This window comes from Physeter macrocephalus, chromosome 6 (assembly GCF_002837175.3).
Source record: "Physeter macrocephalus isolate SW-GA chromosome 6, ASM283717v5, whole genome shotgun sequence".
In the NCBI taxonomy this organism is placed as follows: Eukaryota; Metazoa; Chordata; class Mammalia; order Artiodactyla; family Physeteridae; genus Physeter; species Physeter macrocephalus.
This window is the reverse complement of record NC_041219.1, coordinates 74,854,542-74,882,359: the sequence shown is the minus strand read 5'-3', so window position 1 is coordinate 74,882,359 and position 27,818 is coordinate 74,854,542. Positions and strand designations below refer to the sequence as shown.

General features: G+C 40.2%; 2 protein-coding genes across 14 annotated transcripts in view; both read right to left on the bottom strand.

Annotated features, from left to right (window-relative positions):
• Window positions 1-1,584: 1,584 nt before the first annotated feature.
• Window positions 1,585-2,632, bottom strand: REP15 (RAB15 effector protein). Its single transcript, XM_028491498.1, is given in 3 exon segments — window positions 1,585-1,981; window positions 1,983-2,554; window positions 2,623-2,632. Coding segments are annotated over 3 exon segments (738 nt in total). The 3' UTR covers window positions 1,585-1,825.
• Window positions 2,633-3,215: 583 nt separating this feature from the next.
• PPFIBP1 (PPFIA binding protein 1) overlaps window positions 3,216-27,818 on the bottom strand; it is a 189,179-nt gene continuing 164,576 nt past the window's right edge. For 6 of the 13 annotated variants that reach the window (XM_028491124.2, XM_028491125.2, XM_028491130.2 and 3 more), the window contains 17 exons: window positions 24,822-24,937; window positions 24,174-24,230; window positions 22,843-22,903; window positions 22,486-22,515; window positions 19,075-19,246; window positions 18,565-18,597; window positions 16,278-16,428; window positions 15,890-16,018; window positions 13,792-13,942; window positions 12,982-13,093; window positions 12,191-12,279; window positions 9,358-9,480; window positions 8,684-8,809; window positions 7,900-8,088; window positions 6,459-6,638; window positions 5,229-5,294; window positions 3,216-5,087 (listed from right to left, as the gene is read on the bottom strand). In XM_028491124.2, the coding sequence (XP_028346925.1) occupies window positions 5,001-5,087; window positions 5,229-5,294; window positions 6,459-6,638; window positions 7,900-8,088; window positions 8,684-8,809; window positions 9,358-9,480; window positions 12,191-12,279; window positions 12,982-13,093; window positions 13,792-13,942; window positions 15,890-16,018; window positions 16,278-16,428; window positions 18,565-18,597; window positions 19,075-19,246; window positions 22,486-22,515; window positions 22,843-22,903; window positions 24,174-24,230; window positions 24,822-24,937 (1,872 nt within the window). In that variant the 3' untranslated portion in view covers window positions 3,216-5,000. The remainder of the gene's footprint in view (window positions 5,088-5,228; window positions 5,295-6,458; window positions 6,639-7,899; window positions 8,089-8,683; window positions 8,810-9,357; window positions 9,481-12,190; window positions 12,280-12,981; window positions 13,094-13,791; window positions 13,943-15,889; window positions 16,019-16,277; window positions 16,429-18,564; window positions 18,598-19,074; window positions 19,247-22,485; window positions 22,516-22,842; window positions 22,904-24,173; window positions 24,231-24,821; window positions 24,938-27,818) is intronic. The other 7 variants (XM_028491128.2, XM_028491129.2, XM_028491132.2 and 4 more) reach the window with 2 other exon arrangements.

Below are 27,818 nucleotides of genomic sequence, written 5' to 3'. Positions count from 1 at the left end.
TATGTGTATAACTGATTCACTTTGTTGTAAAGCAGAAACTAACACACCATTGTAAAGCAATTATACTCCAATAAAGATGTTAAAAAAAAAAGAATAATTCTTGCTTAACAACTTGAAGAGATGTCTCTCGCACCTATTTCTCCCTGCTTATCGAAGACAGAGGGCTAAAATGCTTTCCTTGAACTTTTGGTTTCCTGGAATGAAGGAATGTCATATTTAAGAAGTTAGGAAATCAGCGTTCTAATTGTGATTATATTTCATCCAATCATTAGCAAATGACGTAAGCTTTACCGTCAACTCCTCCTAATCTGACCTCTTCACCCCTCCTCCTCTGCCACTTTGGTCCAGGCTACTCTTTTCTCTCCTCTGAATTATTATAACAGTTTCTTAGCTGCCCCGACCCCGGGCTCTGCCACTCTTTCCTCCCTGCAATCTAGTCTCCACCCAGCAATCAAGTGAGGTTTTTAGTGTGTAAGTCAGATCAAGGCATGTCTGTCCCCATATCACTCAGAGTAAAATCCAGAGTCCTTACAAATATGATCTGCTTCTCCTGTTTGCTGGCTCCTTCTCCGACCTCATCTCCTAACAATCTCCTTCCGGGTCACTCTGCTCCATCCACACATCCTCTGTTGCTATGCCTCAAACACATCAACTCCACTCACGTGTCAGGCCCCTGGCACCTGCAGTTCCCTATGCCTAGAACATTCTTTGCCAGATACCTGCACTGATGCTCTCTCTCCATTCAGATCGCTGGTAAATTGCCCCCTTCTCTCTGAGGCTTCCCTTAACCACGTCATATAAAATAGCATCTCCTTCACTCTCTCTCCCCTTACCCATACTTAATTTTCCTTTATACCACCCCGACATTTATTTAAATATGCATTTAAAATATATGTCCATGTATTTGTTATTTGTCTATCTTCCACCGTTAAGAGGAAAACTCCCTGAGAGTGGGGACTCTGTTCTTTTTAATGCTGGACTGGCAGGGCATGGAACAGGGCCTACCAAGTAATAGGCATTTAATAATCATGTGGAATGAATTGATCTTCCATGTACACTTTTAAGCATTTTTTTTTCTTTTGCTTCTGTCCTCTAGAAGCATGGAGGGAAAATTATGTTTCCTTCCCTACAGCGCTGTTATAATCCCACCCAGGCTTTTAAGTAAAGATGTTTTTTATACGTGAATACACTTTCCTTACTGCGAATGCTAAACAGATGTTAATCATTATTCCGAGGGATAGTTAAATGGGTCACTGTGTTTAAATCATAGGTAAAGCTAACACTTGAGTCCCAGAGGGATCCCTCCAAGGTCCTCTCTGTGCAGAGGAAGCAGCTTGGGATGAGGTGGGATCAGGGTAGAGAGGAAGAGAGCCAGGCTAGGTTTTGCTTAGGAGTCCTGAAATGAAACCGGTTTTGTAAATGTCATTAAACCTGTTCTACCCACTTCCCACCCACAGAAGTCAAAACACACTTTACACTTTCAAAGGCTAGACTTACTCTATCAAACACACAATTTATTTTTCAAATCGAACTTTAAGGGTGACTTTATTATCCTCTCTTCCCACTTTAATTGTTGAATAATAAATAAAAGATTAAGCTAAATTGTTACATTTTCCCTGAAATACAGGCAGGGATTTTTCTGTCCATAATCATGATACTAAGATGTTTTTGACCCAGGTGATGGTTTTCATTCAATGTGGGGTCAGGGGAGAGGAGAAAAAAGAAATCCCATGAGGGGATGATGTAAGAGGATGAGCTTGCTTATTAAAATAAAATATTTTTTTCCTTTTTATCTTACAGGCCCATCGCATCTCACATAGCCAGTTCAGAGGATGCTAACATAAAACTTGCCCACCTCTCTCAGCCCGTCCTGCTTACTCAGACAGTTTCCAAGCAGTTCCCTGATGGAGACACAATCTTCAGTTTCCAGGATGAATTGTGCCACGGCCGTCCCTCCCAGCAGATGGCCCCTCACTGTCTCAACGTTTGATACTGTCCAGGACAACAGTATGTCTGATGTCTTTAGGCTATCCTGGCACACCAAAGATGATACACAGGCCCAGACAATCCTCTCCTATCAAGTTACAGAATTCCTCCAGCTTATCAAACCTACTTCTATTGCCGAAAGACCCCTCTGCCCTGGATTCTGGATTGGAGGGGTCACAAGGCTCAGATTCCACGGGAGGAAGAGAAGACATCCGTGGAGTCTGTACTGCCAGCTGGAGCCTTATTTGCTTATCGGATCCCCAAAAGGTCCGAATCCAGTCCGCCCTGAACAGTAAGGCTTGGTGCTTGGTTATCTTGGTGGTAGTAAGCCAGCTGTCAACGCCTTTTTCATGGCAGAAAGTGACGTAGTGGATTAAGAAGATCTCATTGAGAGTGTTTGGAGCTGGGCATAGATTGCTCAGCGTGTCTTCAAATCCAAGATACTCCTTCAGTTTCTGGGCTGCACGGATTATAGCTCCACTGACCACCTCACAGATGCCGAGAACCTCTTCGCCGTCCTTTAGAGCCAACTGCTGAGATGGTTTTGGCCCCGTTTTCCCTGCACCCACTCAGCACTACTTCCGCGTATCAACCAGGCGAACTGTCCTTTCTCAGAGTTTTGCAGTGAAGTCACACCTGCTAACATGGTCCCAGTTTTCTAACTCTTCAGGGAAGCATGTATACACACAGCTAAACAAACATGTAGGTCTTCCTGTTTGTCAGCTGGATGTGTTGTACTCATACAGATTCCTGCTGGTTTATTAAGTTAGAGATATTAACTTTCACAAAAAAAAAACATCTGTCTTTTACTTGTATTTGCTCTACTTTTAATATTTGGTAACCTCTTCCAAGACATGTTTCCTTTTTCCAAATTTTAGTTTCATTAAAAATAGCACTTAGTTCTTTAAAGAACCATACATATAGAACTCACTTCCTTCTACAACTAACTTCTCCAAACCTGCAGGCAAGTCATTTCCCTTTGCTTTTCTGATATCCCTCTGCCGCGAGTCCTCAGCCCCCAGCTCAGCTGCCTGTGTTTCCTTTCATACAGAAGTTTCTCAAGCAAAGGCCTCAAATTTCTATGTGTTGATACATGCCATAAATCCTACTCAAACAAATTTATGGGAGTTTGTGAACTGTAGAGAGTTGGTGTTCCTATTCTCTAGAGCAGAAATAAAGGCTACTGGTTATTCCAAGCAAAGGAAAAGAAAGTAACAGATGATAAAAATATGAGGCAATTATCAATTGACTTTATTTCTTTTCATATGGTAATACCAGCAGTGCATAATATTTTGTAAATAAAATATATATCATCAAAAAAATTTAACCATATCACATATCATCAGTGATGTTACATTGTCCTGAATAAAGAATACTTGGCATCTATAACAGTCTCCTGGTATTTTTAACCAGGTTTGAATAACAAATTGTTTTTCAAATGGTGACACATATTCACATTAAAATAAAACACAAATAGGGTAAGAGTCCAATACAGTTACCAAATAATGAATGATAGGGAGCAAAAGATTATTATTAGCATTGAACTATTTTAGTTATGAATAAATAGTAATTTAGTATCACAGGTTCCTTGATGAAAAGCTTGGTAACTTGTTAGCTTGAAAGAGCATACCACTGACATTCAAATACAGTTTATTAAGCAAGTCCACTGACATATACTGAACGACCCACCCTATGCCAATTTGTGAAAACCTGTCTTTACCACCATTGGCTATCATGAGTAATGATGAAGTACTGAATACAAAATAGAATATTCTTTCTAATGCCTCTAGAAAACAATAAACATAATAACAGTTTTTGTTGCAGCTTTCTATTTTCTTTATAAAGAATGTCTGGGACCTGTGCTACAGAAAAACATGAACTGCATTTTATCGTCACAATATAGCCATTATGAAACTAATTTTGCAGCCTTTGAGTTACTGAACTCTGATTGAGACAAAATATTCAGACAAGTATTCAGCTTTTTAAAAAAAATCCCATTCACTAATAGCCTGAGAAATGTACAATTAATAACATTAGGAAGACTGCTAGTATTTTGATGTAATGATATATTTAGCAAAGAGGAAGATAAGAAGCTTAATACTGTAAAGGGCTTTGTTTTGTTTTGTTTGTTTCTTCAGAAATTATCTCTACAAAATTTGGGGGAGTTTCTGAATGCATTCAAGTTAATAGTATTTAAATGTCCCTTAAGTTCTCCCTTATGAGGTAAGAGGATCCAAGATTAAGGTTGAAATTCTTTAAAAGCTATTCAACAATTTTGTGATGTATCATCAAAGAAGGGGTATTTCATATATGCTAATTTAGTCTGCATGATCAACATCATGCTGTAAATTCAGTTTTGGAGAAAGAAAGATCATTTATGACCTCTCCAAGAACCAGCTGGTATACGAAAATTTTGATCACTGTATTTTTTTTTAATGTGATCTTTTTATCATCTTCCTTATGTCACAAAATAAAAGTTCTATTTTCTATGTACTAAGTATATACATATATTTAGAAAAATATATAAAAATGGGACAATATGTGGAGGCAAGTGGAGGTGTGGCTGGCATTTAGTGGGCACACTGAATGCTTAAAGAAATTCCACATGTTGATTTTGAAAGCATATAACATCCTGCTTCAAGGGCTGCAGTGCTGTCAAAAATCATTCCCTCACTGGTTACTGCTTCCCAAATCCTCCACGCTGTGAATGTAGATGGAAACACTATGGCAAAATACTCATATTAAATGCAACACTTTAAATATAATATATCACAGATTTTTTTTTCTTTACATTAAATAGAGGAAAAACAATTATACTCTCATTCACCAGTGTCTTATTTGTCATGGCAACTTTAGAATCGGCACCTATTCCCTGCTTTCCATTTCCACTTCTAAATGAGAAGTGGGAACGATGAACGATAAACAATCTGTTGCTCATTGTAGATACTGTGACTGTTTGAGAAATAAAGTGGAACAAAGATGAAGGGCTCCCCGTGCTCATCCAGGTGCTGCGGTCAGACGTTTGAGTCTTCATCGGTGATGCTGGCGCTGGGGGAACGGGCAGCAAAATCTTTAAACATGTCGTCTTCCTTTAACATGTGCTGGAAGACAAGGAGGTGGGAGTCACACACACCGAGTGCCACGAGCTCTGCACTACCCGCTCTCCGCTACACATGCAGTCCTTTGGGGTCATTCTCAAACTTATTTTTAGAAGAACATTTGAAATTCGTTTTACAACTTACGGTTAGATTGTTGATGCCCTCGGAGAATGCACCTATCTGTCTCACTGTCCCTTCTGAGTCTTCCATCTGCAATGAACATACCATGCCATGACTACTCATTCGCAATAATTTCAAGGAAAGTACAGCAAAATGAACACAAATCTAAGAAGAAATAGTCCAAGTGGTACTGAACGGGATAGGAGCCACAGAACACTTCTGTTGCATCTCCTCCCACTAATGCAACTGGATGTTAAAAATGAGAAGAAACACCTTACTGGCACATGTAGCCTAATGCTCTGACGTTGACAATGGCACCAGCAGACTGTTCGAAGGCAATATTCAGATGCATGCCCTCATACTGAAAAGGCTAAGAAGTATGAGCTGTCCATTCCTGACTAGTTTTTTTTTTTTTTTTTTTTTTTTTTGGTACGCGGGCCTCTCACTGTTGCGGCCTCTCCCGTTGTGGAGCACAGGCTCCGGACGCGCAGGCTCAGCGGCCATGGCTCACGGGCCCAGCCGCTCCGCGGCACGTGGGATCTTCCCGGACCGAGGCACGAACCCGTGTCCCCTGCATCGGCAGGCGGACTCCCAACCACTGCGCCACCAGGGAAGCCCCCTGACTTGTTTTAATACATAGATTTCCTTAACACCGAGACGGTATAACATAGGTAAATAGCACAGGCTTTGAAACCAGCCGGGCAGGTTAGAACCCCAGTGATTCTACCAGCTCTTCTATCTTGTGTGAGTTACTTAACCATTCTGTGCCTCAGTTTCCTTATCTCTAAAATGAGGATAACAATACTCCCCACGTATTAGGATTACCCTGAACATTAACACGTTACGTGCTTAGGGTAGTGCCTGGGATGTAGTAAGCAATCTGTTAAGTGCTCGCGTTTATCTTATTATTATCTTTATTTGTAGGCATTTAAGGAAAATGTCTTTGGTTAGCAGACACAGTGCACAAAGTTTTCATTTAGTGTTTCAATACTGGAAGAACTTTTTTTTTTTTTTTTTGCGGTACGCCGGGTTCTCACCGTTGTGGCTTCTCCCGCCGTGGAGCACAGGCTCCGGAAGCGAAGGCTCAGCGGCCATGACTCACGGGCCCAGCCGCTCCGCGGCACGTGGGATCCTCCCGCACCAGGTCACGAACCCGCATCCCCTGCATCGGCAGGCGGACTCCCAACCACTGCGCCACCAGGGAAGCCCCAATACTGGAAGAACTTTAAAACAGGTATACAGGGTTACGTTTACCTGCTCTAACCGGTCCAAGTCGTCCTCATCATAGAGGTGCATGTCCAAACCAGGCTTAAATCCTTTCTTAGATGTACCTCCTGAGGCCTGTCCCAATTCCATTGGACAAACATATTCCTCCCCATCTTCCTGTTTCTTCTTTCTCAGATTCCCAAAATTGCTGAAGGTGAGTTTCTTTGGCTTTAAAAGAAAAGCAAACAAAAACATCCAGGGACTTGATAAAATTCATATGACAAAGGACCAATAACACGTATAATTTAATTATTCACACTACAGAGAAAAGCAACTGGATGATTAAGTGGGTATAAGAAAAACAAAGGCATCCTAGGCATATGACTGACATCCAAATGTGATAAAGGATCCTTATTATGACTCTCAGAAGATTAAGCTTGTCCTCCTTATTCATACCAACTAGCTGGGTAGTCACTGTGAAAAGCAAAATATGCCAAGAGCCTTAGTTTTGATAGACAGACCTTAATGCAGTGAGATTTCTCAGGGCTGAATTCAATTTTGCAAGGTTTTCTAATCTAAGATCAGCAAAAGAAAATGGCTATTACTGTATTTTCTTTTTGGGTAAGGCTATGATTATCCTGTATGCCTGTTATGCTTCCATAACAGGACTGGTTAACTGCTGAAAAGAAACCTGCTCTACTGGAGAGAGAATTTCCAGTGAGAGAAGAGAAACTCCATCTTTTCACTGGATAGTCCCTGAGACTATATGTTAAGGAGATGGTGATCAGGCTGACGCTGAGAATTTAAATAGAACAGAATCTCTCAGAGATTTCAAATCTGGTACATCTTTTAAGGGAGAAAGGGAGCTAAAGAGGAAGTGTTGGGTAGGTAAAAGTGGTTTAAAAAAAAAAAAGTTTGTGGAGGAGCCACATTTGTGGAGGAACCAATAAACCCTACCTCTACATTCCGTTAGTTGAGATAACGGACTCAGAAGAGCTCACAGAAGAGTGATTTAAAGAAGAAAAAGTGATCTGAATTTTGTACGACCCATGAATCCAGGTAAATCTGGAGATACCCATTCTCTGCTGGTCTACTGCGGATCATTTCTTAATTATCTTTTCCTAGCTTGCAAGGCTGGTTAATGATAAGTATGAGAAGAAATCCTCCTCTTATGCTTGATTTATCCATAGGATAACTGCAATCAATACTGGGCCCAAGTCATGGGCTTTCTGCATTGGCAAAACGTCAATTATAGAAGCCAACATCAGGTTCCTTATATTGTTAACTCTAATAAAAGAAATGATTTGAGCAAAGATTCCCCCCAGAAGGAAACCTTCAAAAATGCATTTTCCTAATTACTCTTAAAGATGCATTTACCTTCAACCCATCCACAAAACTTAGTAAACCTCAGAAAATGGGATAGCCAGGTAACAGTCAAAACTGAGCCTTTGCTAAAGGCAACTAGTAAATGGTAGGAGCTTGAACCAACCTTCACTTTGGCAGTAGCTGTTAAAAGTACATAATCTGGTAACTCCATGGCATCCCGTTTCTGGTGCTGGGCCTCCGCACCGATCAGAAGGTTGAAATGAGTGGCCAAATGTCTTCGCAGCAGGGTCTTGCTTGGTGGGATGTTCAGTAACTGAGCCATTGTTTCCACATTAAAACGAGGTTCTAGAACCTACAGGAAAAATTAAGATTCTTTAAGACACCAGGTATCATATACATGCCTGCATTGTGCTTTATAATCTGCAAAGCTCTTTCATTTAGTTATCTCCAATGGCCCTCTCAACGGCCCAGTGAGATAGACTATGGACTCTGACCTTCAATTTAAATATCTTTTCTTTGTTTTGCCTAAGCTAGTGAGAAGTAGAGCTGGCCCTGACATCCAGGCATTACAAAGTTGGGGCTTCTGCCTCTCTGAAGTGGTACCTTTGGGAGCCAACTCCTTATGCAACATCAACGTGCAGAAATATAGTCTGTTATCTTTGCAGGGATTTTAAAACATGATCATATGAGAGCCAGTGGCCAGATGTTATCCAACATGAAAGAGGATAATAAAAGAGAAATGGGTTTAAATCCAATCTAGAGTTATATGATATAAATAAAAAATATGGGACAGAATACTCTGAAAGTAAAGATTCACTAGAAATGTTGCAGGAGAGTTCAGTTAGATGACTTTAGGATCATGACCAGCAACCAGGTAATAGCCTAATCATTAGACTAATGGAAACACAATGATAAGAAGTCGGTTTTAAATGAAAACAGAGTTTTACCATGAGCCCACCATGGACACCACTGCCTCTGAGATTGGGGGCATATTCCGCTAAGTCCACGGAGCGCAGCCACTCCATCACGCGATGATTGGTCCACTGCTGAACCTCTGATGGGGTGATGCTATTCTGTGGGAACAAACCACCACCCAGAGCTTCAGTCACTGACTATGGGGCTCCAAATATTAAACCTGCATGTTCATTCTGAAGAGCCTGCCTCATGGAGTGGAGTTGTTCTACATCCCACTAAATGTTGATAGAGAAAAAGGTAAAAAGGTATTTGCTAGTTTGAATTCTCTTTTAAGGAATCTGTGTCCCAGAGTTTTAAGTTTCTTGCACACTAATAAAGCAGTGCTTTAGGAAAGGTAGTCTTTACAGTGATACTTAACTTTGGGGCTTAAGGAGGCAGGAAAATAAAATACACCCAGGAAAGGAGGAAGGAAAACTAAAACACAATCTTTGGCTTTAGTTATACAGGTAGAACCATGACGGGGGGAAAGGAAGGAATATAGGAAGACAAAGCCTAAGAAGTAAATGAGGCTGGATTTGAGCCTCTGAGGGAACCAGACGCTTTCCTTCCCTGAAGGCTCCAAGACGAAATGGGTCTTAGTGTCTCCACACGGGCAGTCACATGCACGGAATGTGTATGCTGTGTAAACCTCAACCTCAGATGCTACCTCGTCAGAGGGTCGCCTCCGCAGACAGTTTGGTTCAAAGTTATTGATCCTCAGGACCTGGATGGCCCTCTTGATACTGAGATGATGGAGCACGCTCATGACCTTCAAAGACAGTAAGTCATCCTGCAAAACAAAACAAAAAAGGCGCTCACTGAGCAGACCTAGAGCAGGAGAACCTTCTCAGGGAAACCTCAGAAAACTCAAAAGTAGAAGTGCACCTCTAACAATAGGCCTCAAGGGCTTGTCAGGATTTTCAAAGCTTTTATGCCGTAACAAAACTCTTTTTCCTGTGCTGAACACAATTTTCTCTAGGACCCCAGTATACAATAGAAGGGAACCAAAATTCATGTTGTCCCAACTGAAGCTGACTTCTACCTGTTTCTCTCTCTTCCACTGAGATAAGACTGTGGGACTGCACAGCTCTGAAAAACACCGTTTGAAAAGCACTCGCTAGGCCACTGCGAAAGGTGACCTGCTTTGATTTGATTTGATAAAGCAGATAACGGAGAGCAAGCACTGTTCACCGATGACCAAGAGAAGGTTTTCTGAGCTAAGGTACATCACAGTTTGGGGGAAAACCAGAAGAGTGCTCCTATTATACTATCCCCCCAGCCTCAAGAAATCTCTGGTTCTAGAATATTGTGCTTTATCTAGCAGACACTGTGAACAGTTTTGGAAAAATTATATGTTAATCAATGCAAAGCTTCTGGTGAGAAGCAAGAGAGAAGAGAAATGAAGAAGTTACACGTAGCAACATATATCACCAAGTGATTCCTTTAAGGAATAACTTTCACCAGTCTGTGGCTACTGGGAACTTTTCAAACACACCAAAACAAATTATTTTAGAAGAAGGTGATTTGGGGGCGTGGGGGGCCCCGTGTCAAGATAAGCACCAATCTACTTCCAAACACGCCCAGAAAGTAAACAAGGAAAACATCCATTTTTAGGCACACCTTACCGAGAACACATTTCTTACACAGGAAAAAAATTAACCTATTACAGAGATATTTTTAAAATAAAATTATAAAACAGTTTAAATCCTTAAGACTACTTACTGAGCAAAAATTATTTCCTGAATTTTTTTCTAGATCAATGTCTTAAAAACAGTGCCTGAGGATAAGTTAGAAAGGGCATTTAACATATTTTAATCTAAGATTGAGACACCCATTCAAAACATTTCCACGTGGGTTATGTATAATGTTGACAATGTAAATAAAATGTTCATTATTTTAGTTTAAGGGATTTTAAAAGTAGGGATTTCTTTTAAATCAAGACACGCTTCTTTGAGGGGGGGATTTAAAAAAATCTTTTAAGTAATTTTAGATTTACAGAAGAGTTGCCAAAGATAGTACAGAGTCCCACAGACCCTTCACCCAGCTTCTTCTAATGTTAACACCTTATATAACCAAGATATTCAGCAAAACTAAGAAATTAACACGGACAATAATAAAATTCAATTAAACCCAGGTTTTATTCAGATTTCACCAGTTTTTCTACTAGGTCCTTTTTCTGACCCAGGGTCCAATCCAGGATACCAATTGCAAACAGACATTTTGTGACTTAGGATTTCCGGGGTCAAATTTTCTAAGGTAATTTATTCCTTTATAGCCACAAAGGTTATACATTTGCCTTTTGTGATTTTCAGCCTCAATTTGCTCACATTCCCACAGGAGCATACCCATACCTAGATAGGCAGGCAAACAGGCACAAATGCTCCATGACTTTCTACTACTTTCTAACAGTGGAAACTTGGTTAAGTTACCCAATTTCTCAATTCTTTTGTTTCCTCATCTGAAAGCTGGGGATAACAGAGTGCTAAGTCAAGGACTGCTGAGAACTGAGTATTAATTATGAGTAAAGTGTTTGAAAGAGTGTCTGGCACACAGTAAGTATGCAACATGCCACAGGCTGGTGTTATTTTTCCTTCAGTTTACATGATGTGCCCACCACGGTTCAGACTTTGGTTCAGGGATGGAGAAGAAAATGAGCTGAACCCCAAATTTCTTTGATATTGAAAAACTCCTAAATAAGTTAAGTTAGCTGTTTGAAACTTTCAACTTATTTTAAAAAGATACTTGTGGTAGCTGAATCCACAAAAGGTCATTTAAATAAAAGCATCTTAGGCAGAACACTCCTAGTACCATGGAGTCTAGAACAAGTTCTCCCGGAACCCATCTCTCCCCACTGTCGTAAAGTAGGGAAAAGTCCTCTTCTACCCATTGGACAGAAGGCTAAAAATACGAAACAGTAATGAAGGAATGAGAGTGAAGGCCTATCTCTGCTTTACTCCAGTAACTCCAGCAGAACTGGGTTGAAGTGAGACGGGCTGGGGGTTTCAGGAAACAGTGCTCAAAAGTGGAAGGGAAGGGAAAAGAAAGTCCTAGTGGATGACGAGTCCCAGCCTTTTGAGTGGCCACTGCTTATAGGAACATATCCCTTAGAAACTGCCAGGGCTGCAAAACTCTACCTTCTCTCATTTTCAACATTTTTATGACATATAATTCACATACGATAAACTTCACCCATTCAAAGTGTACACTTCAATGTCTATGTTATTGAATATATACAAAATCAACTTTTTGGATAACTTAGTTTCAATTAGGTTTCACATAGCTTAAATCAGGATTTCAAAATTTCCCAAGGCTATTGCAATCACCAAATCTTACAACTTCAACTTAGAAAAATACACCTGCCCCTCTCCTCAAGTTAAAACAACCCCTTCAAACTCCAGCAGAATCACTGTGAAAACACTGTATTTTGCTTACTCTGTTTCTGTGTTTTTCAGAGAAAAACAGTTTTAGCCCCCCACAAACCCCAGGAGGGAGTTACTTACAACAGTCATGTAATGAAGCATTCGACCATCTACCCGTCCTTCATCAAACTGGGTCTTGTATTGGGGGAGACCAATATCATCCAACCATCCTAAGGATAGAAATGAGTGTCAACAATGAGCCACAGAATACCCATTCTTGTGATGAAAAAAAGAAAACCATAATTCAAAAAGAGTCATGTACCAAAATGTTCACTGCAGCTCTATTTACAATAGCCAGGACATGGAAGCAACCTAAGTGTCCATCGACAGATGAATGGATAAAGAAGATGTGGCACATATATACAATGAAATATTACTCAGCCATATCTAAAAAAAAAAAAAATGGTACTGATGAACCTAGCTGCAGGACAGGAATAAAGATGTAGACATAGAGAATGGACTTGAGGACACAGTGTGGGAGGCAGAAGCTGGGGTGAAGTGAGAGTAGCATTGACATATATACACTACCGAATGTAAAATAGATAGCTAGTGGGAAGCAGCCGCATAGCACAGGGAGATCAGCTCGGTGCTTTGTGTCCACCTAGAGGGGTGGGATAAGGAGGATGGGAGGGAGGCTCAAGAGGGAGGGGATATGGGGACATGTGTATGCATATGGCTGATTCACTTTGTTGTGCAACAGAAACTAACACAGTATTGTGAAGCAATTATACTCCAATAAAGATCTATTAAAAAAACAGAAAAAAAAAAAACAAAAGAAAAAGCAGCTATGTGTGTGTGTGTGTGTGTGTGTCTGTGTGTCTGTGTGTATAAAATTCATTCATTCACTGATTCATGAATTTAAAACCTCTTACTAGTGACCCAGTTGAAATCCAGCTTTCCATGATTCGTTTCTTCTTCGGATCCCAGGGCTTGCAGTGCCAGCTGGAGTTTCTTTCGATGAAGTGAATGCTTGATTCCAAGTTCCTGAATTAATAAAAAGAAACACTGGCATTACAACTCTGTCAACATGGGCTGGATGCCACTGGCAAAGGATGCAAATTCCTCGAAAATCAAGCCAGCATTGAAGACCCAATAATTACATTAAATCAGAATACTAACCCAGGCTGTAAAAGGTTGCTGAACAGAAGGCCCCTGGAAAGACCACTGCAGTTGTTTTAGTGGTACGTTAGATATTCCCCACTAGGCTGCTTCCTTTGCAAGATAGGAACTGGAGCATGCATAACAGGAATCCTACCCCTATTTTGTACTAAATGTTAACTAATTGGGAAGAAATGTTAAATAGCTGGACATTAAGTGTAGGGCTCTTTTTTTCCCTTTTGCAAAGTGAAATTGAATTGCATATATTACACTGAGAAGATGGACCAATGATAAAGCCACAGAATGGTTTTGAGAAATATGAACTGAAACTTTATTATTATGTCTATATAATTATTTTTTCATTAAAATGCCCAGTGGCTTAAGTGTTTCATAAGGGACCAGGTCCTCCCTTTAAGTCCATGAGATAAAATAAGCATGAAGCAGGAAACTCAAACTTTTTCCAGAATACTTACTAGCTCTACCCACTCCCCTTTTCGGAATATAAAACAAATCTACATTCATATTCCTCTCTCTCTCTCTCTCTCTCTCTCTCCATTGTGCAAACAAAATAGAGAAGCATTCACCTTCTCTAGATCTTGTTGAGAAGCCTGCAAAAGTGTTTGGCCAGATGCAATCCAGCGCTTGCCAGAGTTCAGGTAGGACCCCAAGCCCTGTTCCACAAGCCAATTGCAAACCTGTTCCTTGGTCCACTTGGCAAATGGCATATCCAAGTCACTACAGGAAAATGAACAATCGCATGAAAAACAATTAAAAGCCAATCCACTAAGTTACCATCAGGGCTGAACAATTGGCATATCCAGGTCACTGCAGGAAAATGAACAATCGCATGAAAAACAATTAAAAACCAATCCGCTAAGTTACCATCAGGGATGAACAACTGCATATTCAATAGACATGGAGATTCCCTGGTGATACACATTTGACTATGGGAAGCCTAATTTTTAGTACATATTTGGTGGAGTAAGTGATACTGGAGATGAAAGCTCCCTTGTAAGACCACAGTCTTCATGTCAAACAAAACCACAAAAGATTCATCATGATTTAACATGTTTTATAGAAGAAGACCGAGTTAAACCAACAGCTCAAGTTATTATACTACTTTCAACTAATGTTGTTTAAAGATTGAATTTACAAACAGAAAACACTATGCCAGACTGAAAGAAACTCAAGTCTAACTTGAATTAACTCTAGTAGAATTACGGTTTCTCTCCAGATGGTATTCAATGAGAAGAGGGCAATATGCCATCACTGAGTAATGAGAAAGTACAATCAAAGCAAATTTCTGCTTTCTTTTACTATTTTTTTTTAATTAATTTTATTTTTCTATCGAAGTGTAGTTGACTTACAATGTTGTGTTAGTTTCTTTTACTGTTTTTACAAGTAGTGTTCCTGTTTGGAAAAAAAATGTGGCGATGAACAAAATTTTTTTTTTTTTATAACAGCACAAGCAAGTCCTCTACTGTGTACAAAGAGAACATATGGCAAATGAGACTGTTTGGTATTTGCAGAAGGCCAAAGAGAGTTTCCTCCTTGATGAAACTTGTGCCAAGTATTCTGCCTGGGTGGGAAGGACCATGCGTAAAAGGTTTCCAGCCCATTATCATCTTAAAAGATCTAGTATCAATGATTGTGCTAAATATTTGCCAACTCCACCCTTTTTTATGTTGAGCAAATCAGCACAGCAGTTCCAAACCAGCCCTAAACTGTGATAAGGGTGTAGGAAAAGTTCTTAGAGTCTTAATACATAAAAACATTACACAGTCCTGATAAATTGAAGAATTCAGATAGAATGTATGTCTTTTAAGTGTTTTCACAGACTCTATCAACTACTAATGTTTACTGAACAGTTATTATTTGCCAGATACTTAACACACGTTAACTCATTTAATCATCTTTTGGAGTAAGTACTAATCCATACTATGGGAAACAGAGGCGCAGAGCATGGAAGTAATTGCTCAAGGTCACTCAGCTTGTAGGAAGCAGTGAAGCCAGAAATCAGGTCCAAGCAGTCTGTCTCTAGAACCTATTCTTTTTTTTTTTTTTTTAAAGAAAAGTACAGCTGAGTCACAGTGTTGTGTTAATTTCCAGTGTACAGCAAAGTAATCAGGTATACATATATATCTCTATATATATTTCCTTTTCATATTTGTTTCCATTCTGGTTTACTACAGGCTGTTGAATATAGTTCCCTGTGCTACACAGTAGGACCTTGTTTATCCATCCTACATATAATGGTTTGCATCTGCTAATCCCAAACTCCCAATCCATCCCTCCCCCGCCTCCCCTCCCCCTTGGCAACCACAAGTCTGTAGAACCTATTCTTAACCACTATGCTATCCCATCTTTCCAGAGCTATGCTTTAGAGTATTAATAATTGTTTTCTATGTAAAATTTAAGTCCAAGAGCCATTCTAGTACAGATGCTGCTGATACTTTAGCTCTGGGTCCGCACCTAGCTCACAGAGCCCGCATCTTCTGTACAGTTTTTCACCAACCACAGCCGAACTGCACTGCTCTAAAGATGATGGAGCCTTCCACAAGGCACAGCAGTAAGCAATGGATTTGACTGTCTAACCCAGGGTCAATACTAACACCACAGGTGCTCATGAGACCTTGATGCTTGGGTAGAGATGCAAGAGACCATTCGTTTGACTGTTCTCACCTGTTAGATTGTCCCAAATCTCGAGACCAACCCAATCGGGGTCCTGCAGTTGCCCTTGTCCCTCCTCTTTTGAATTCAGGCTCAGACATGTCATCTGGGTTAAATGTAGTTGATTGACTTCTCCTAAGTCTGAAAAGAAGACACAACACATTAGCCCTGAGGAAGCCTTCGACTTTAATCAGAACATTTGAAACTGATGCTTATGTATGGTTAGGATAGAAATTTGGATTTAAACTTTAACTGAGATTCAATGAGTTAATGAAACCCAAATCACAATCTCCATCCATAAAGGGATCACAAAAGCCTTACAATTTCTTAACTATTTTCAGCCAATTTTCCATTTATTCCTACATGTGAGCCACATATAAGACAAAGCTCTGTTACTTACTTTCCAAAGAGTCTCATGATACCCCTAGATTTCTTTTTGTTATCCGGCGATGGTGGCGATATCTGGAAGGGACTGCTCCCCTGTGAATCTTTTGGCTGAGACGATACACCAGCCAGATCCAAGTGCTCAGATGTCTCCTTCTCTGTTTCAGCTATTCCAAGAACAGAATACAAACTTGGTGAATTTTAAAATATGGAATGAACATGACTAGATGTTAACATCCTTGGTTTAAGCAACTGTTAAGAATTCTTCTTCTGTTGATCTATAAACCAGTGACTTACAAAGAACACCCTGCAAATATTAAAAATGGAACACAAATCTATGTTCTACTCTACAGCCTACTCTATTTGTGTACCAAATTCATTAACTTACAAATTACAACTTCTTCGAGATTCAAAGTTGGGATAGGATTACCATATTCTTTCCTTGACTGATTTGAATTCGTAATGAAATTATACTCAATCTTGCTACAGCACTTGGTACTGTTGACTACCTCCTCCAAAACTGTCATCTCCTTTAGCTTCCTGACATGACATGCTCCTAGATCTGTCATCTGAAAGTTTCTTTGCTGTACCACTGTCTTCTCTTCTTCTTCCACTCCAAGATTCTGTCCTGGGTTCCCTCTGCAGGATCTTTTGACAAGTTCAAGCACTCTATGCTCAGCACGAAATGATGGCTTTGCTCATTTATAAGCAGCTGGTATCAGAATCTCTGAGCCTAATAATCTTTCTCCCCAGCTTCAGTATCTGAATGTCTGTGGATATTCCCAATTTGATGTGCCAGGGATATCTTGGACTCGGCAAATCCATCCAATTTTCCTGAGAGTCTTCTCTTACATTTTTGTATTTCATATTTCATTAATACTAGTTAATCTTCTCCCTGTTACTCCAGTCCAAACTCTTTGTCATTTTCTTTCCATTCCCTCCTTTCCTTTGGCATTTACATCAAATTGTTTACCAAGTTCTGGCAATTCTTTATATAAGAAATGTATTCCTATTTATAATGTAATGTTTCAGACACTGAGAGAAGAATGAACTGGGTCTTCATAAATTTTTCATTTGATATAAGTCAATGCCAGTTGATTCTGCCATAAAGCAATAACATCCAAATCTGCTACTCTCCGATCTCCTAGCATCAACTCTCCTAGTGCTTTTAGCTGTCTTTTAACAGACGCTCCCACACTAGCAAACAAGGAATGCTGTTTCCTCAATGTGAGAATGTGCACTTTTATACAGCAAAGTAAAAGTTGTACAAAAACCACAGGGGCAGTGTTCCGGCAAGATCTAAAAGTTGCAGAGGCTGACTTTTCTATGAAGCAGAGCTGTGATTATAGGTTATGGTAAGCAGCATGTGCCTCTTAGCGTTGACAAGGTATTTCTTCTAAGAAAGATGCAAAAACATTTGAAAATAGTTGTCTGAATAGATCATTTGTATTCACCCTGTGTTCATTCTGGACATTTAAGGGTACAAAGAGAGAGAAGTCACCTTTGCTGATCTACATGAATACCTCTGTAGATATCTATAGAAGGTGATAGGACCTATTGGGAAAACCCAAAAGAACATTTCCATTCAAACCCTACAGCCATGACGGTTACAGGTGTCCCTGAAAATGTTGCCCAGCCCACCTTTATTTTAAAAGCATCCTGTTTTTATTTTTATTTTGAGGATTTTTCCCCTACTGTATTCTGCCCTTTAAAGAGGAAAACTGAGCTTCCCCTCTCCTAAAATCGCTTTGGGGGTGACTCCTCAGATATCGCATAAAGTTACCTCTGCTGTCACTAAATGTCACCCGCATCTTCAAAGCAATAATGTGTCAGAAGAATGTTCCCCTAAGAGAAGTCAGTCTAAAATGAACGTTTTCAATGTCTTCCACAGACCTGTTTGGCTAAGAACATTTCTTTCTGGAGGCTGGGGAAACGTAACCATGGAGAAGGAGTCGCAAGGCCCTGCGAGTTAGTGTGACGTGATATGCGCTTCGGGGTGAAGGAGCCGGGTTTATGACACCAGGGCACTCCTGCCCTGCACTCGGTTGGCCACTGGGCACATCTAGGTCCTCACAGAGCTGCTCGCAAGGTGCCATTAGCATGGGTTACAGCAGCGTTTAGGTTTGGAAGCAAAGGCTCTAGAGAGAGTCCTTTTGAGCGGAAGATGCAAGGAACACTGGAGTAGAGGACTCCGTTTTCTGAGGCTGCCAGCTCACTTTCTAGAGATTACAGACGCCAAAGAGCAGCGATTAGCTCGGTTGGAAGCGAGGCGCTGGCGAAGGAGGCATGCAGGGGTACGGTACCTAGGGTGGGTGCACTGGCACTTCGTTTACGATCTTCAGAAATCCCAACAATGCACACAATCACACGCAGCCCAATGGAGAGAACACAGGGGAACGACAAAATGAAACACAGATCAAACTCCTACTCACAAAATACACACAGTGGGAGGGAAGGCAGGCACCGCTCTGTGCTTCCGACGCGACACACAGACTCCATTAGCAGTGTCAATATGGGGTTAATTTTATCCTCTTTCGGAATAGATGGGAAACTGCTGATAATGACGTCAGAGAGAATCACGGTTTTTGGTCTTTCCTCTAAGTTTACACCCAGAACAGAGAGCAGGGTGAGAAAGTCCACACTATCTTTACCTCTGAATTAAGCCCATGGAGGCATTTTTTGCTAACTTTTCCCCCAAGTCATTCACCGTCATTTCTGAGAAAGAGAAAGGTACAAATAGATGAATAAGGGAAAAGACTGATCTTTTCCTCATTCTGGAAGAATTAAGGCAAAGGCATTTTGGCCACACATACCCAAGTTTGGCGCACTTGCTGTCCTCTTGTTACTTTTGATTTTAAAAAAGCCACGACCAAAGGAAGATCTGGTTTTTCGAGTGCCAAAGGGATTGTCATCCACAGAGGCGTCGTGTCCCGGAGCTTTGTGAGGGAGGCTCCCAAATGGGCTGCGTTCTACCAGAGCTTTAGCCTGAGACAGAAGTGATAATAAATGTGACACAGCACGAGTGTGCATCATTATTAGTACATGCCCGGCACAGCACTAACTATGTTACACACGTGATTTTATTTAAAAGAATAACTGAACTAACAAATTGATTACGAATGTCAAATTGCCTTGTTAGAAGTTAAAAAAGGTCAGTTCTGAAATCTACTTAAGGAACAACAACAAAGACATGTTCATCACTAATCTTAATCCATGTATTTAGGGCTTTAAATATTTAGGATAGATTTAGACCTTCTCAAATTTTATTTTAATTTTATTTGCCTCATTCCCTCAAAGACATGGAGATAAAATATTATGTAACTAGCAGTGGATTTCCTACTTTGCTATCTTTTATGACAAAGATTTGGCTATGGTATAGTTCTCAGTCTTTATAACTACATCGGTAGAAGCCCCATATAATGTAATTATTCTATAAAGTAGGCATTAGTCCAAAGCTTCTATACAAGCAGTATGAAGAGTTTCTACTCCAGTTATTTTAAATATTCCTCTCAAAGAATTAATAATAAAATAAAAGCAAAATCAGCAACTGTTTAAAATATATATTTTTTGAAACAGGATTCTGGGTTATATTCACATCTTGCCTGTGAGTTACCAAACATGGATCACCCGTTTTCAAAGACTGTGATACGTTCACATACGCTTAACTAAACCAACTAAAATTAAATTTTTCTTGATTGATTCAGAAGCCACTTCAGATCTTTACAACATCTCAGGATCTTTTTCAAGAACTTCAATTGTGATTTTTAAATACAGGCATACCTCATTTTATTGCATCTCGTTTTAGCGTGCCTCGTAGATATTGTGTTTTTACAAACTGAAAGTTTGTGGCAACCCTGCATTGGTGCCATTTTTCCAAGAGCATTTGCTCATTTTTTGCCCCTATGTCACATTTTGGTAATTCTCACAATATTTCAAACTTTTTCATTATTATTATATGGAGATCTGTGACGTGACTTTTGATGTTACTATTGCAAAAAGATTACAACTTGCTTAAGGGTCAGGTGAGAGTTAGCATTTTTCAGCAATAAAGCACTTTTTTTTTTTTTTCTTGCAGTATGCGGGCCTCTCACTGCTGTGGCCTCTCCCGTTGCGGAGCACAGGCTCCCGACGCGCAGGCTCAGCGGCCATGGCTCACGGGCCCAGCCGCTCCGCGGCACGTGGGATCTTCCCGGACCGGGGCACGAACCCGCGTCCCCCGCATCGGCAGGCGGACTCTCAACCACTGCGCCACCAGGGAAGCCCTAAAGCACTTTTTAATGAAGGTATGTACATTGTTTTTTTTTTTTTTTTACACATACTGCTACCGCAGATGTAATAGGCTACAGTGTAGTGTAAACATAACTTTTATATGCACTGGGAAACCAAACCATTTGTGTGACTCACTTTATTGCAACATTTATTTTATTGCAATATTTGCATTATTATGGTGGCCTGGACCTGCACCTGCAATATCTCCGAGGTATGCCTGTAGCTTATTTTTGAGCTTTTTGGTTATTTGAATTGGCAGTTATAGTAACATGGTCTCTTATATTGTTTTAGTACCATCCAAGGACTCTTTTCTTTGCATGTTCTCATTTCTTGAACATCTCTTGTCCTCTCTTTCTTTTTTGCAGAAGTGGAGAGAAGGGTGAGGGGATACAGGCTTTCAAGGTGGTTCTTTTCCTCTATATATCTACCATTCATAGTAACTAAAAGTGTACAAATGCCACAATGTAGTGGTACTGTTATCTATGTCTTAATGCTGATACCAAAATCATTTCAAACCACTTACTGAATTAGCAAGACAAAAAGAACAATGGCTTGAATTACAGCTGTGCCCACTGTCTGTGTTTTGTCAGTTATACCTATATCACGACTCAAGGCATTAAGAGCCAACAGTCAAGGGACTGCATCTGGAGATAGTATGTCTACCGGACTGTGACCTGTGCAAGGTTAATGACCGAAAATCAGACGAAAGAAGAACCAGAGCCCATGCTGATGATGCCTTTAAAAATACCAGAATGGGGCTTCCCTGGTGGCGCAGTGGTTGAGAGTCTGCCTGCCGATGCAGGGGATACGGGTTCGTGACCCGGTCCAGGAAGATCCCACATGACTCGCAGCGGCTGGGGCCGTGAGCCATGGCCGCTGAGCCTGCGCGTCCGGAGCCTGTGCTCCGCAACGGGAGAGGCCACAACAGTGAGAGGCCCGCGTAGAGCAAAAAAAAAACAAAAACAAAAACAAAAACAAAAAAAACCCCAGAATGTTCTCTGTAGATGGACAGCGGTTATATAAAATAAACAGCTGGGGCTTCCCTGGTGGCGCAGTGGTTGCGCGTCCGCCTGCCGATGCAGGGGAACCGGGTTCGCGCCCCGGTCCAGCTGGTGATCTTTCTAAGAAGGGCTTTTTGTGAAGTCTAAGGAACGCTGGGTATGGTCATTATGATCATCAAATAGCGTGAATGAGAGTTTGGGGCTTTTTTCCAATAACTTATTGAGGTGAAAGTCATATAACGTAAAAGTAACTATTTTAATATTCTTTTTTCCTTTTTTTTTTTTTTAAACCCCACATTTGTTTATTTATTTATTTTTGGGGGCCACTCTTCATCGCGGTGCGCGGGCCTCTCACTATCGCGGCCTCTCTTACTGCGGAGCACAGGCTCCAGACGCGCAGGCTCAGTAGTTGTGGCTCACGGACCTAGTTGCTCCGCGGCATGTGGGATCCTCCCAGACCAGGGCTCGAACCCGTGTCCCCTGCGTTGGCAGGCGGATTCTCAACCACTGTGCCACCAGGGAAGCCCCAAAAGTAACTATTTTAAAGTGAGCAATTCTGTGGCATTTATCACATTCACAGTGTTGTGCAACCAACACCTCTATCGAGTTCCAAAACATTTCCATCGTTCTAAAGTAAAACTCCTTACTCACTAAGCAGTTTCTCCCCATTCCTCTCTCGCCGACCTCTGGCAACCATCAGTCTGTGTTCTATCTCTATGGATTTACTTATTCTGGTATTTCACAGAGATGGATTCATGTCGTATGTGATCTTTTGTGTTGGGCTTCATTCATTTGGCATGTTTTGCAGATTCTGAGAGTTTTGGTTTATTGGAGACATTTAAGCAGTCTTACTATTACGTATTAAGCAGTCTTATGCATTATACATTAAGAAGTCTACTATGTATATTAGAACTCCCAAACATTTTTACATTGTAATCTGGACATAAAAATTACCTCTGAAGGCTTCGGAATAGACTCCTTTTCCTGTTCAAAACAACAACAGTATTTAAGATTGTTATAGGAATCCTTTATCTAGTCAGAATTTCTCACATATATATAATTCAACAAATTAAAGTCAATTTATATCTATTCCTAAGCTACAAAATCTCACCTTCATTTATTTCCTACAATGTGTTATTAAAGTCTCCACTTTGGGCTTTACTTTCAATCTGTTATACTCATATTTCTTAATATTTATCATTAACTATGGTATCTAATAATTTTCCATTATTGAAACCACAAACGGGAAAAGATGAAGATCCCTAAATGTTTTCTTCTCAGGGTAACAGACAGAAAAAACACAGGACCAACCCCATCTGATGACTCTTTCTTCAGATTGCCCAGGCTGCTAGACTTTTGCAGACTTGAAGTTCTAAAAATAACAATAATAACAATTATGATTAATAATAAGTGGCTCTGGTGTCCCTCTTTCTAAGTAGAATGCCTTGGAAAGAAACTAAGATTGTATGTGAGTGGAAACCTGGAAATAAAGGAAAATCTGGATTTAGGCAGTCACTTATGTGCTTAACTAAATTATAATGTTCAGTTCTTTTAAAAGCAGGGGTGGTTAACGGCCCTGCCAATAACTCTAAATGTTCCGCACATGTCAGAATAGCTGGAAAAACACTTAGGACTATCCTGTGATGTCAATATTTGAAAATAAACCAGTGTTTTCCACAGACTAGTGGCATATCCTTTGCAAATACACATTCACACCAGGGACTTTAAAAATACTCGTGTACTTTTTATATATAATCCTCCTAATGAAAATACAGGACAAAAGTTTTACTTTCCAATTTACAAAGGAATCAATTTTCTGAGTCTGGCAAAGCACTTCATTTTACAGTTCTAATCAAGCATAATAGAGGAATCCCTATTGTTGCCTATAATAACTCATTAACAGTCCTAGGAAAGGCAGAGTGACGGAGAGCCTTTCTCTTTCACATAAGTAGCATTCAATTATACGGAGCTGGTGTTACTCAAAGACTGAAGGCAGGAGTATGTGACCAGTTTAAAAACAGAGCGAAAAAAGTAACATCTTTGCTCTAAGACACAGAATAATATACTACACCAACAAAACCTTTAAAAGGCACTTCTCATGTATTTTTGTGTAAATAAGTTGCTAGAAATGTCAACTACCAAGTACAGTAAAAGATAATGGAGAGCAAAGGAAAGATCTCATCTTTGAGTACTGCTCTGAAAATAGATTTTCCTAATGTAATACAGACATTAACTTGGATAAACTTAGCTATTAGGTCAGCTTATTAAGTTGCAAGTGCACAAAACCATGGCAGCCTTGCCAGCCATCACATCATTCTCTGTGATGCTTTTCTGATACACTTATATCCAGAATATAAGTCAGTACAAAAATGAAATTAAAAGCACTGAACTTCAAAGGAAAACTGATGAAGAAAGGCTAAGATGGCAGAAACCTGGCACGAGATAATGGTAAAAGAGCGAGTGTTGATGTGTTACTTTACAAACCCCACTCCACGCCCCCCCACCCGATCATTACGGCTGCATTAGTTCATTCATGCCTCAGAGTCATTTGCTTTTAATACTAGTCATTGTTAGTGTAACAGAAGCTTCCTCTTTCCCAAGCATCAAGCATATTTGTTTACATTTGATAAAATAGAACTTACGAAAGACTATGGCACAGTTGAGTTTCAACAGCAGAACCAAGGATTAGTTTTCCATCACTAAAATATTAAAGCAAAAAGGTATTTATGAGCTTCGTGAAAAAAAAAAAAAGACCATATATATTCCAACTGAACAGAATTGTCAAAAACAAAAAACTGTGCAAGGACTGTTATTTCTCTATTTTTTGATATTCTATTTAATTTTACTTGATCTAATTGTAAGATTAGGCAATTAATTTGGGAAGATGGTCCCCCCAAATTCTATTTGCCTACAGAGGAACTACTGTATCCCTCTCCTGTCTCCTTCACAGCGTCTTCCAAACAGCCTCAGGCACGTACACGACTGCCGCTATTCTGCTTGCAATCCTTTGATGGCCACCTATGACCTAGGATATAAAATCCAAGTTCCCTAAAATCCCTCTCTAACCTAATCAGCACACCTCCCCAGCCTCATCTCCAGTTACTTCCTACTTCACACATTTTATTTTAATAATACAGAACTGCATGGGGTTCCCTGGCACACGTCTTGCTGTTTCTTGCTTCTCTGGGTAAAAGATTATGTCTGAAAATAAATGCAGTGCACCCCTGCTTTTGGTGGATCTACTTTTCTGGGTATTTATATCACAGTGTTAGATCATAAATGACATATACTTCTCCTCAAATGAAGTCTCTGGCTTAGGAGGCAATTTCACTTTTTCAGAAGTTTCCAAGCCTTTAGATGCTGGCAATAATGAAGGCATTGAAACTTGCAAGATGCTGGTGTGGAACTGTAATATAATAATAAATGGACAAAAATCAATCCAACAAACAAACAAAACACATGCCACAGAGTAACAAAAAATAAATAAGACAATTAAGTGGTCTATTTATGGCTAAAATTTCATACACCTGTGTTTAGAACTCTATTCTTATATTTATAAAATGGTTTCAGGATATAAACATCTGTAAGTGTTAATCAGAGAAAACATTCTGGAAGAAAGTAATTTTTGAACTTGCTTCTGAAGACACCGAATATTGAGAATAAGACACAATAAATAGCATTAAGTAAGTTAATAGTAAAATCTAACAACTTTAAGCCCCGGTTGAAACCTTGGCCCTGACACACTTGCCTAAGTGACCTTGACCTTTAGGCAATCACTTAACTGCCTTAAACTTAGGCAAGTCAGTTTTCTCCTCTGTAAAATGACAATGACAATGCCTACCTTACAGGGTTGCAATGATTTTAGATGAGATTTGGTTAAAGAGCTTCGTAAACAAAGCACTATTTCCATTTTAATTTCTACCATTAGTCTAATACAGAACATTGGTCAAGCCAGTTAATTATTATTCTATATGTGAACAAGCTGACTAACTTCGATGAACAGAATTGACAAAAGGTGTAAGTAAAACAAATTATAATAGACTTTGTGGCTATACTACTTAAACCACGTTGATTAATAGTAACAATATTATAGCAAAAACAACAAAAAAATATAATACATTTCCCCCCACAAGTGCTTTGTATATCCTAAGGATGGATTTGGTCAAAGGATTTCTAAACAGTGGTTTTCAGTAATTTCTGACAACCAGAGAGGAGTTAGATTGTAAGCCACTCCACGAAGCAATAAATGAAACACTTCAAAAAATATTCCAGTAAAAAAATGAGTGAACTCACTTTTGCAAGTCAACCAATCTGAGATAGCTCTTGGCTTCTGCGAGTCAGCTAGTCAGGTAGGGACTCACACCCGGAACACACTTCTGAATGCCAACCAGTCAACAACAGTCTTGCCTTCACAACCACACACAGCTGACGTCAACTCGCTCCTGCCGCTGAAAGCCCAACCTCTGAGCTCCTAGCATCCTAAAAACCCTCCATACGATCCACTCCAAGAGAATGTCCTTGACCAGCAAAGTTCACTTACTTAAATATGCAATAAATTCAGCTTTGTGATTTTTGTTTCAGTTACTGAGTTGTATTCTCACCCTGTGATACTATAAAAGGTTATAAAATGTACAGTCTGTTAAAGTAACCAGACTGGGCACAAGATGGAGTCACTTATGCTAAGCCCCATGTTAGCAAGCCTGAAAATAACAATTTTCTCTGCTTGGCTCGCCCAGAAAAGGAAGGCCTAGGTCAACCAGTCAGCACTTCCTGCTTAGCACAAGTTACCTGGCTGGGCCCTAAGACCTCTCTTTGTTCCATGTAAGGAAATAACCCTGCTTTAACCAATCAGCAAATGCCAAGTAAGACTTCGCTGTTCCTGCTCCCTTCCACCTATAAAAGTCAAGGGGATGCTGCTGGATTCATGAATCACTGAATACAGCCAACAACATCTTTGAAATTTACTCAGTTGAATTTTGTTCCTTAACAAGTTATATTTTTATAAAATAGGAGATTACTTCACTATCATTTTTTTTCAGTTTGAATCTTTACGATTCATCCTGGGCAATTTATTTAGCCACCATCCCCGTTTCCTGAAGTGCATGTACTTCCTTGGGTTCCTAATCACAGGGAAAAATAGCTACACTAGCAGACTGACCCATTCTCTTGATTTCCTTTCAAACTTCAGGGCTTTCACTCCATGCTCAAATCACCCTCCTGGCTTTTCTTTTAAAAAGTGGCTGAACACCCTCAATCCTCCTCAAATCATTCTTATTCCAAACTAAAAATCTGTGATTAAACTACAATTCACATAGCAAAGGCTTCTTTTGGTAAGCATATGAGATTATCTAGGTGTATCCTATGTAAAAGCAGCCTCTTTCTATAAATGTAGCACATACCCTGGCTAGCACATGTTATTTTTTTCTTTCAGTATAAATATTTAACAATTAGGGGATTATTGATGGTGAGCCACAGCCAGCCCCTGCCTCTGCAGGAGACCCTCCAACGCTAGCAGATAAAAAAACAGAAGCCAAAGACCTGTTAGCAGGAAAGTCAGCACTGGAACTCAAGACTTTTGACTGCAGAGACCAACCACACACTTCCAAGTCTTCTGTCTCTCTCAAGGCCCAGCCCTGTCTTCTGAAGAGAGACTGTGTGGCTGACAGGGTCTTCGTGCTCTGGCCAGGTGTCAGGCCTGAGTGTCTGAGGTGGGAGAGCCAAGTTCAGGACATTGGTCCACCAGAGACCTCCCAGCCCCATGTAATATCAAGCAGCAAAAGCTCTCCCAGAGATCTCCATCTCAACACAAAGACCCAGCTCCACTCAACGAAGAGCAAGCTACAGTACTGGACACCCCATGCCAAGCAACCAGCAAGACAGGAACACAACCCCACCCATTAGCAGAGCGGCTGCCTAAAATCATACTAAGTTCAAAGACACCCCAAAACACACCACCGGATGCAGTCCTGCCCACCAGAAAGACAAGATCCAGCCTCATCCTCCAGAACACAGGCACCAGTCCCCTCCACGAGGAAGCCTACACAACCCACTGAACCAACCTTACCCACTGGGAGCAGACATCAAAAACAACGGGAACTATGAACATGCAGCCTGTGAAATGGAGCCCCCAAACACAGTAAGTTAAGCAAAATGAGAAGACAGAGGAATATGCAGCAGATGAAGGAGCAAAGCAAAAACCCACCAGACCAAACAAATGAAGAGGAAATAGACAGTCTACCTGAAAAAGAATTCAGAGTAATGGTAGTAAAGATGATCCAAAATCTTGG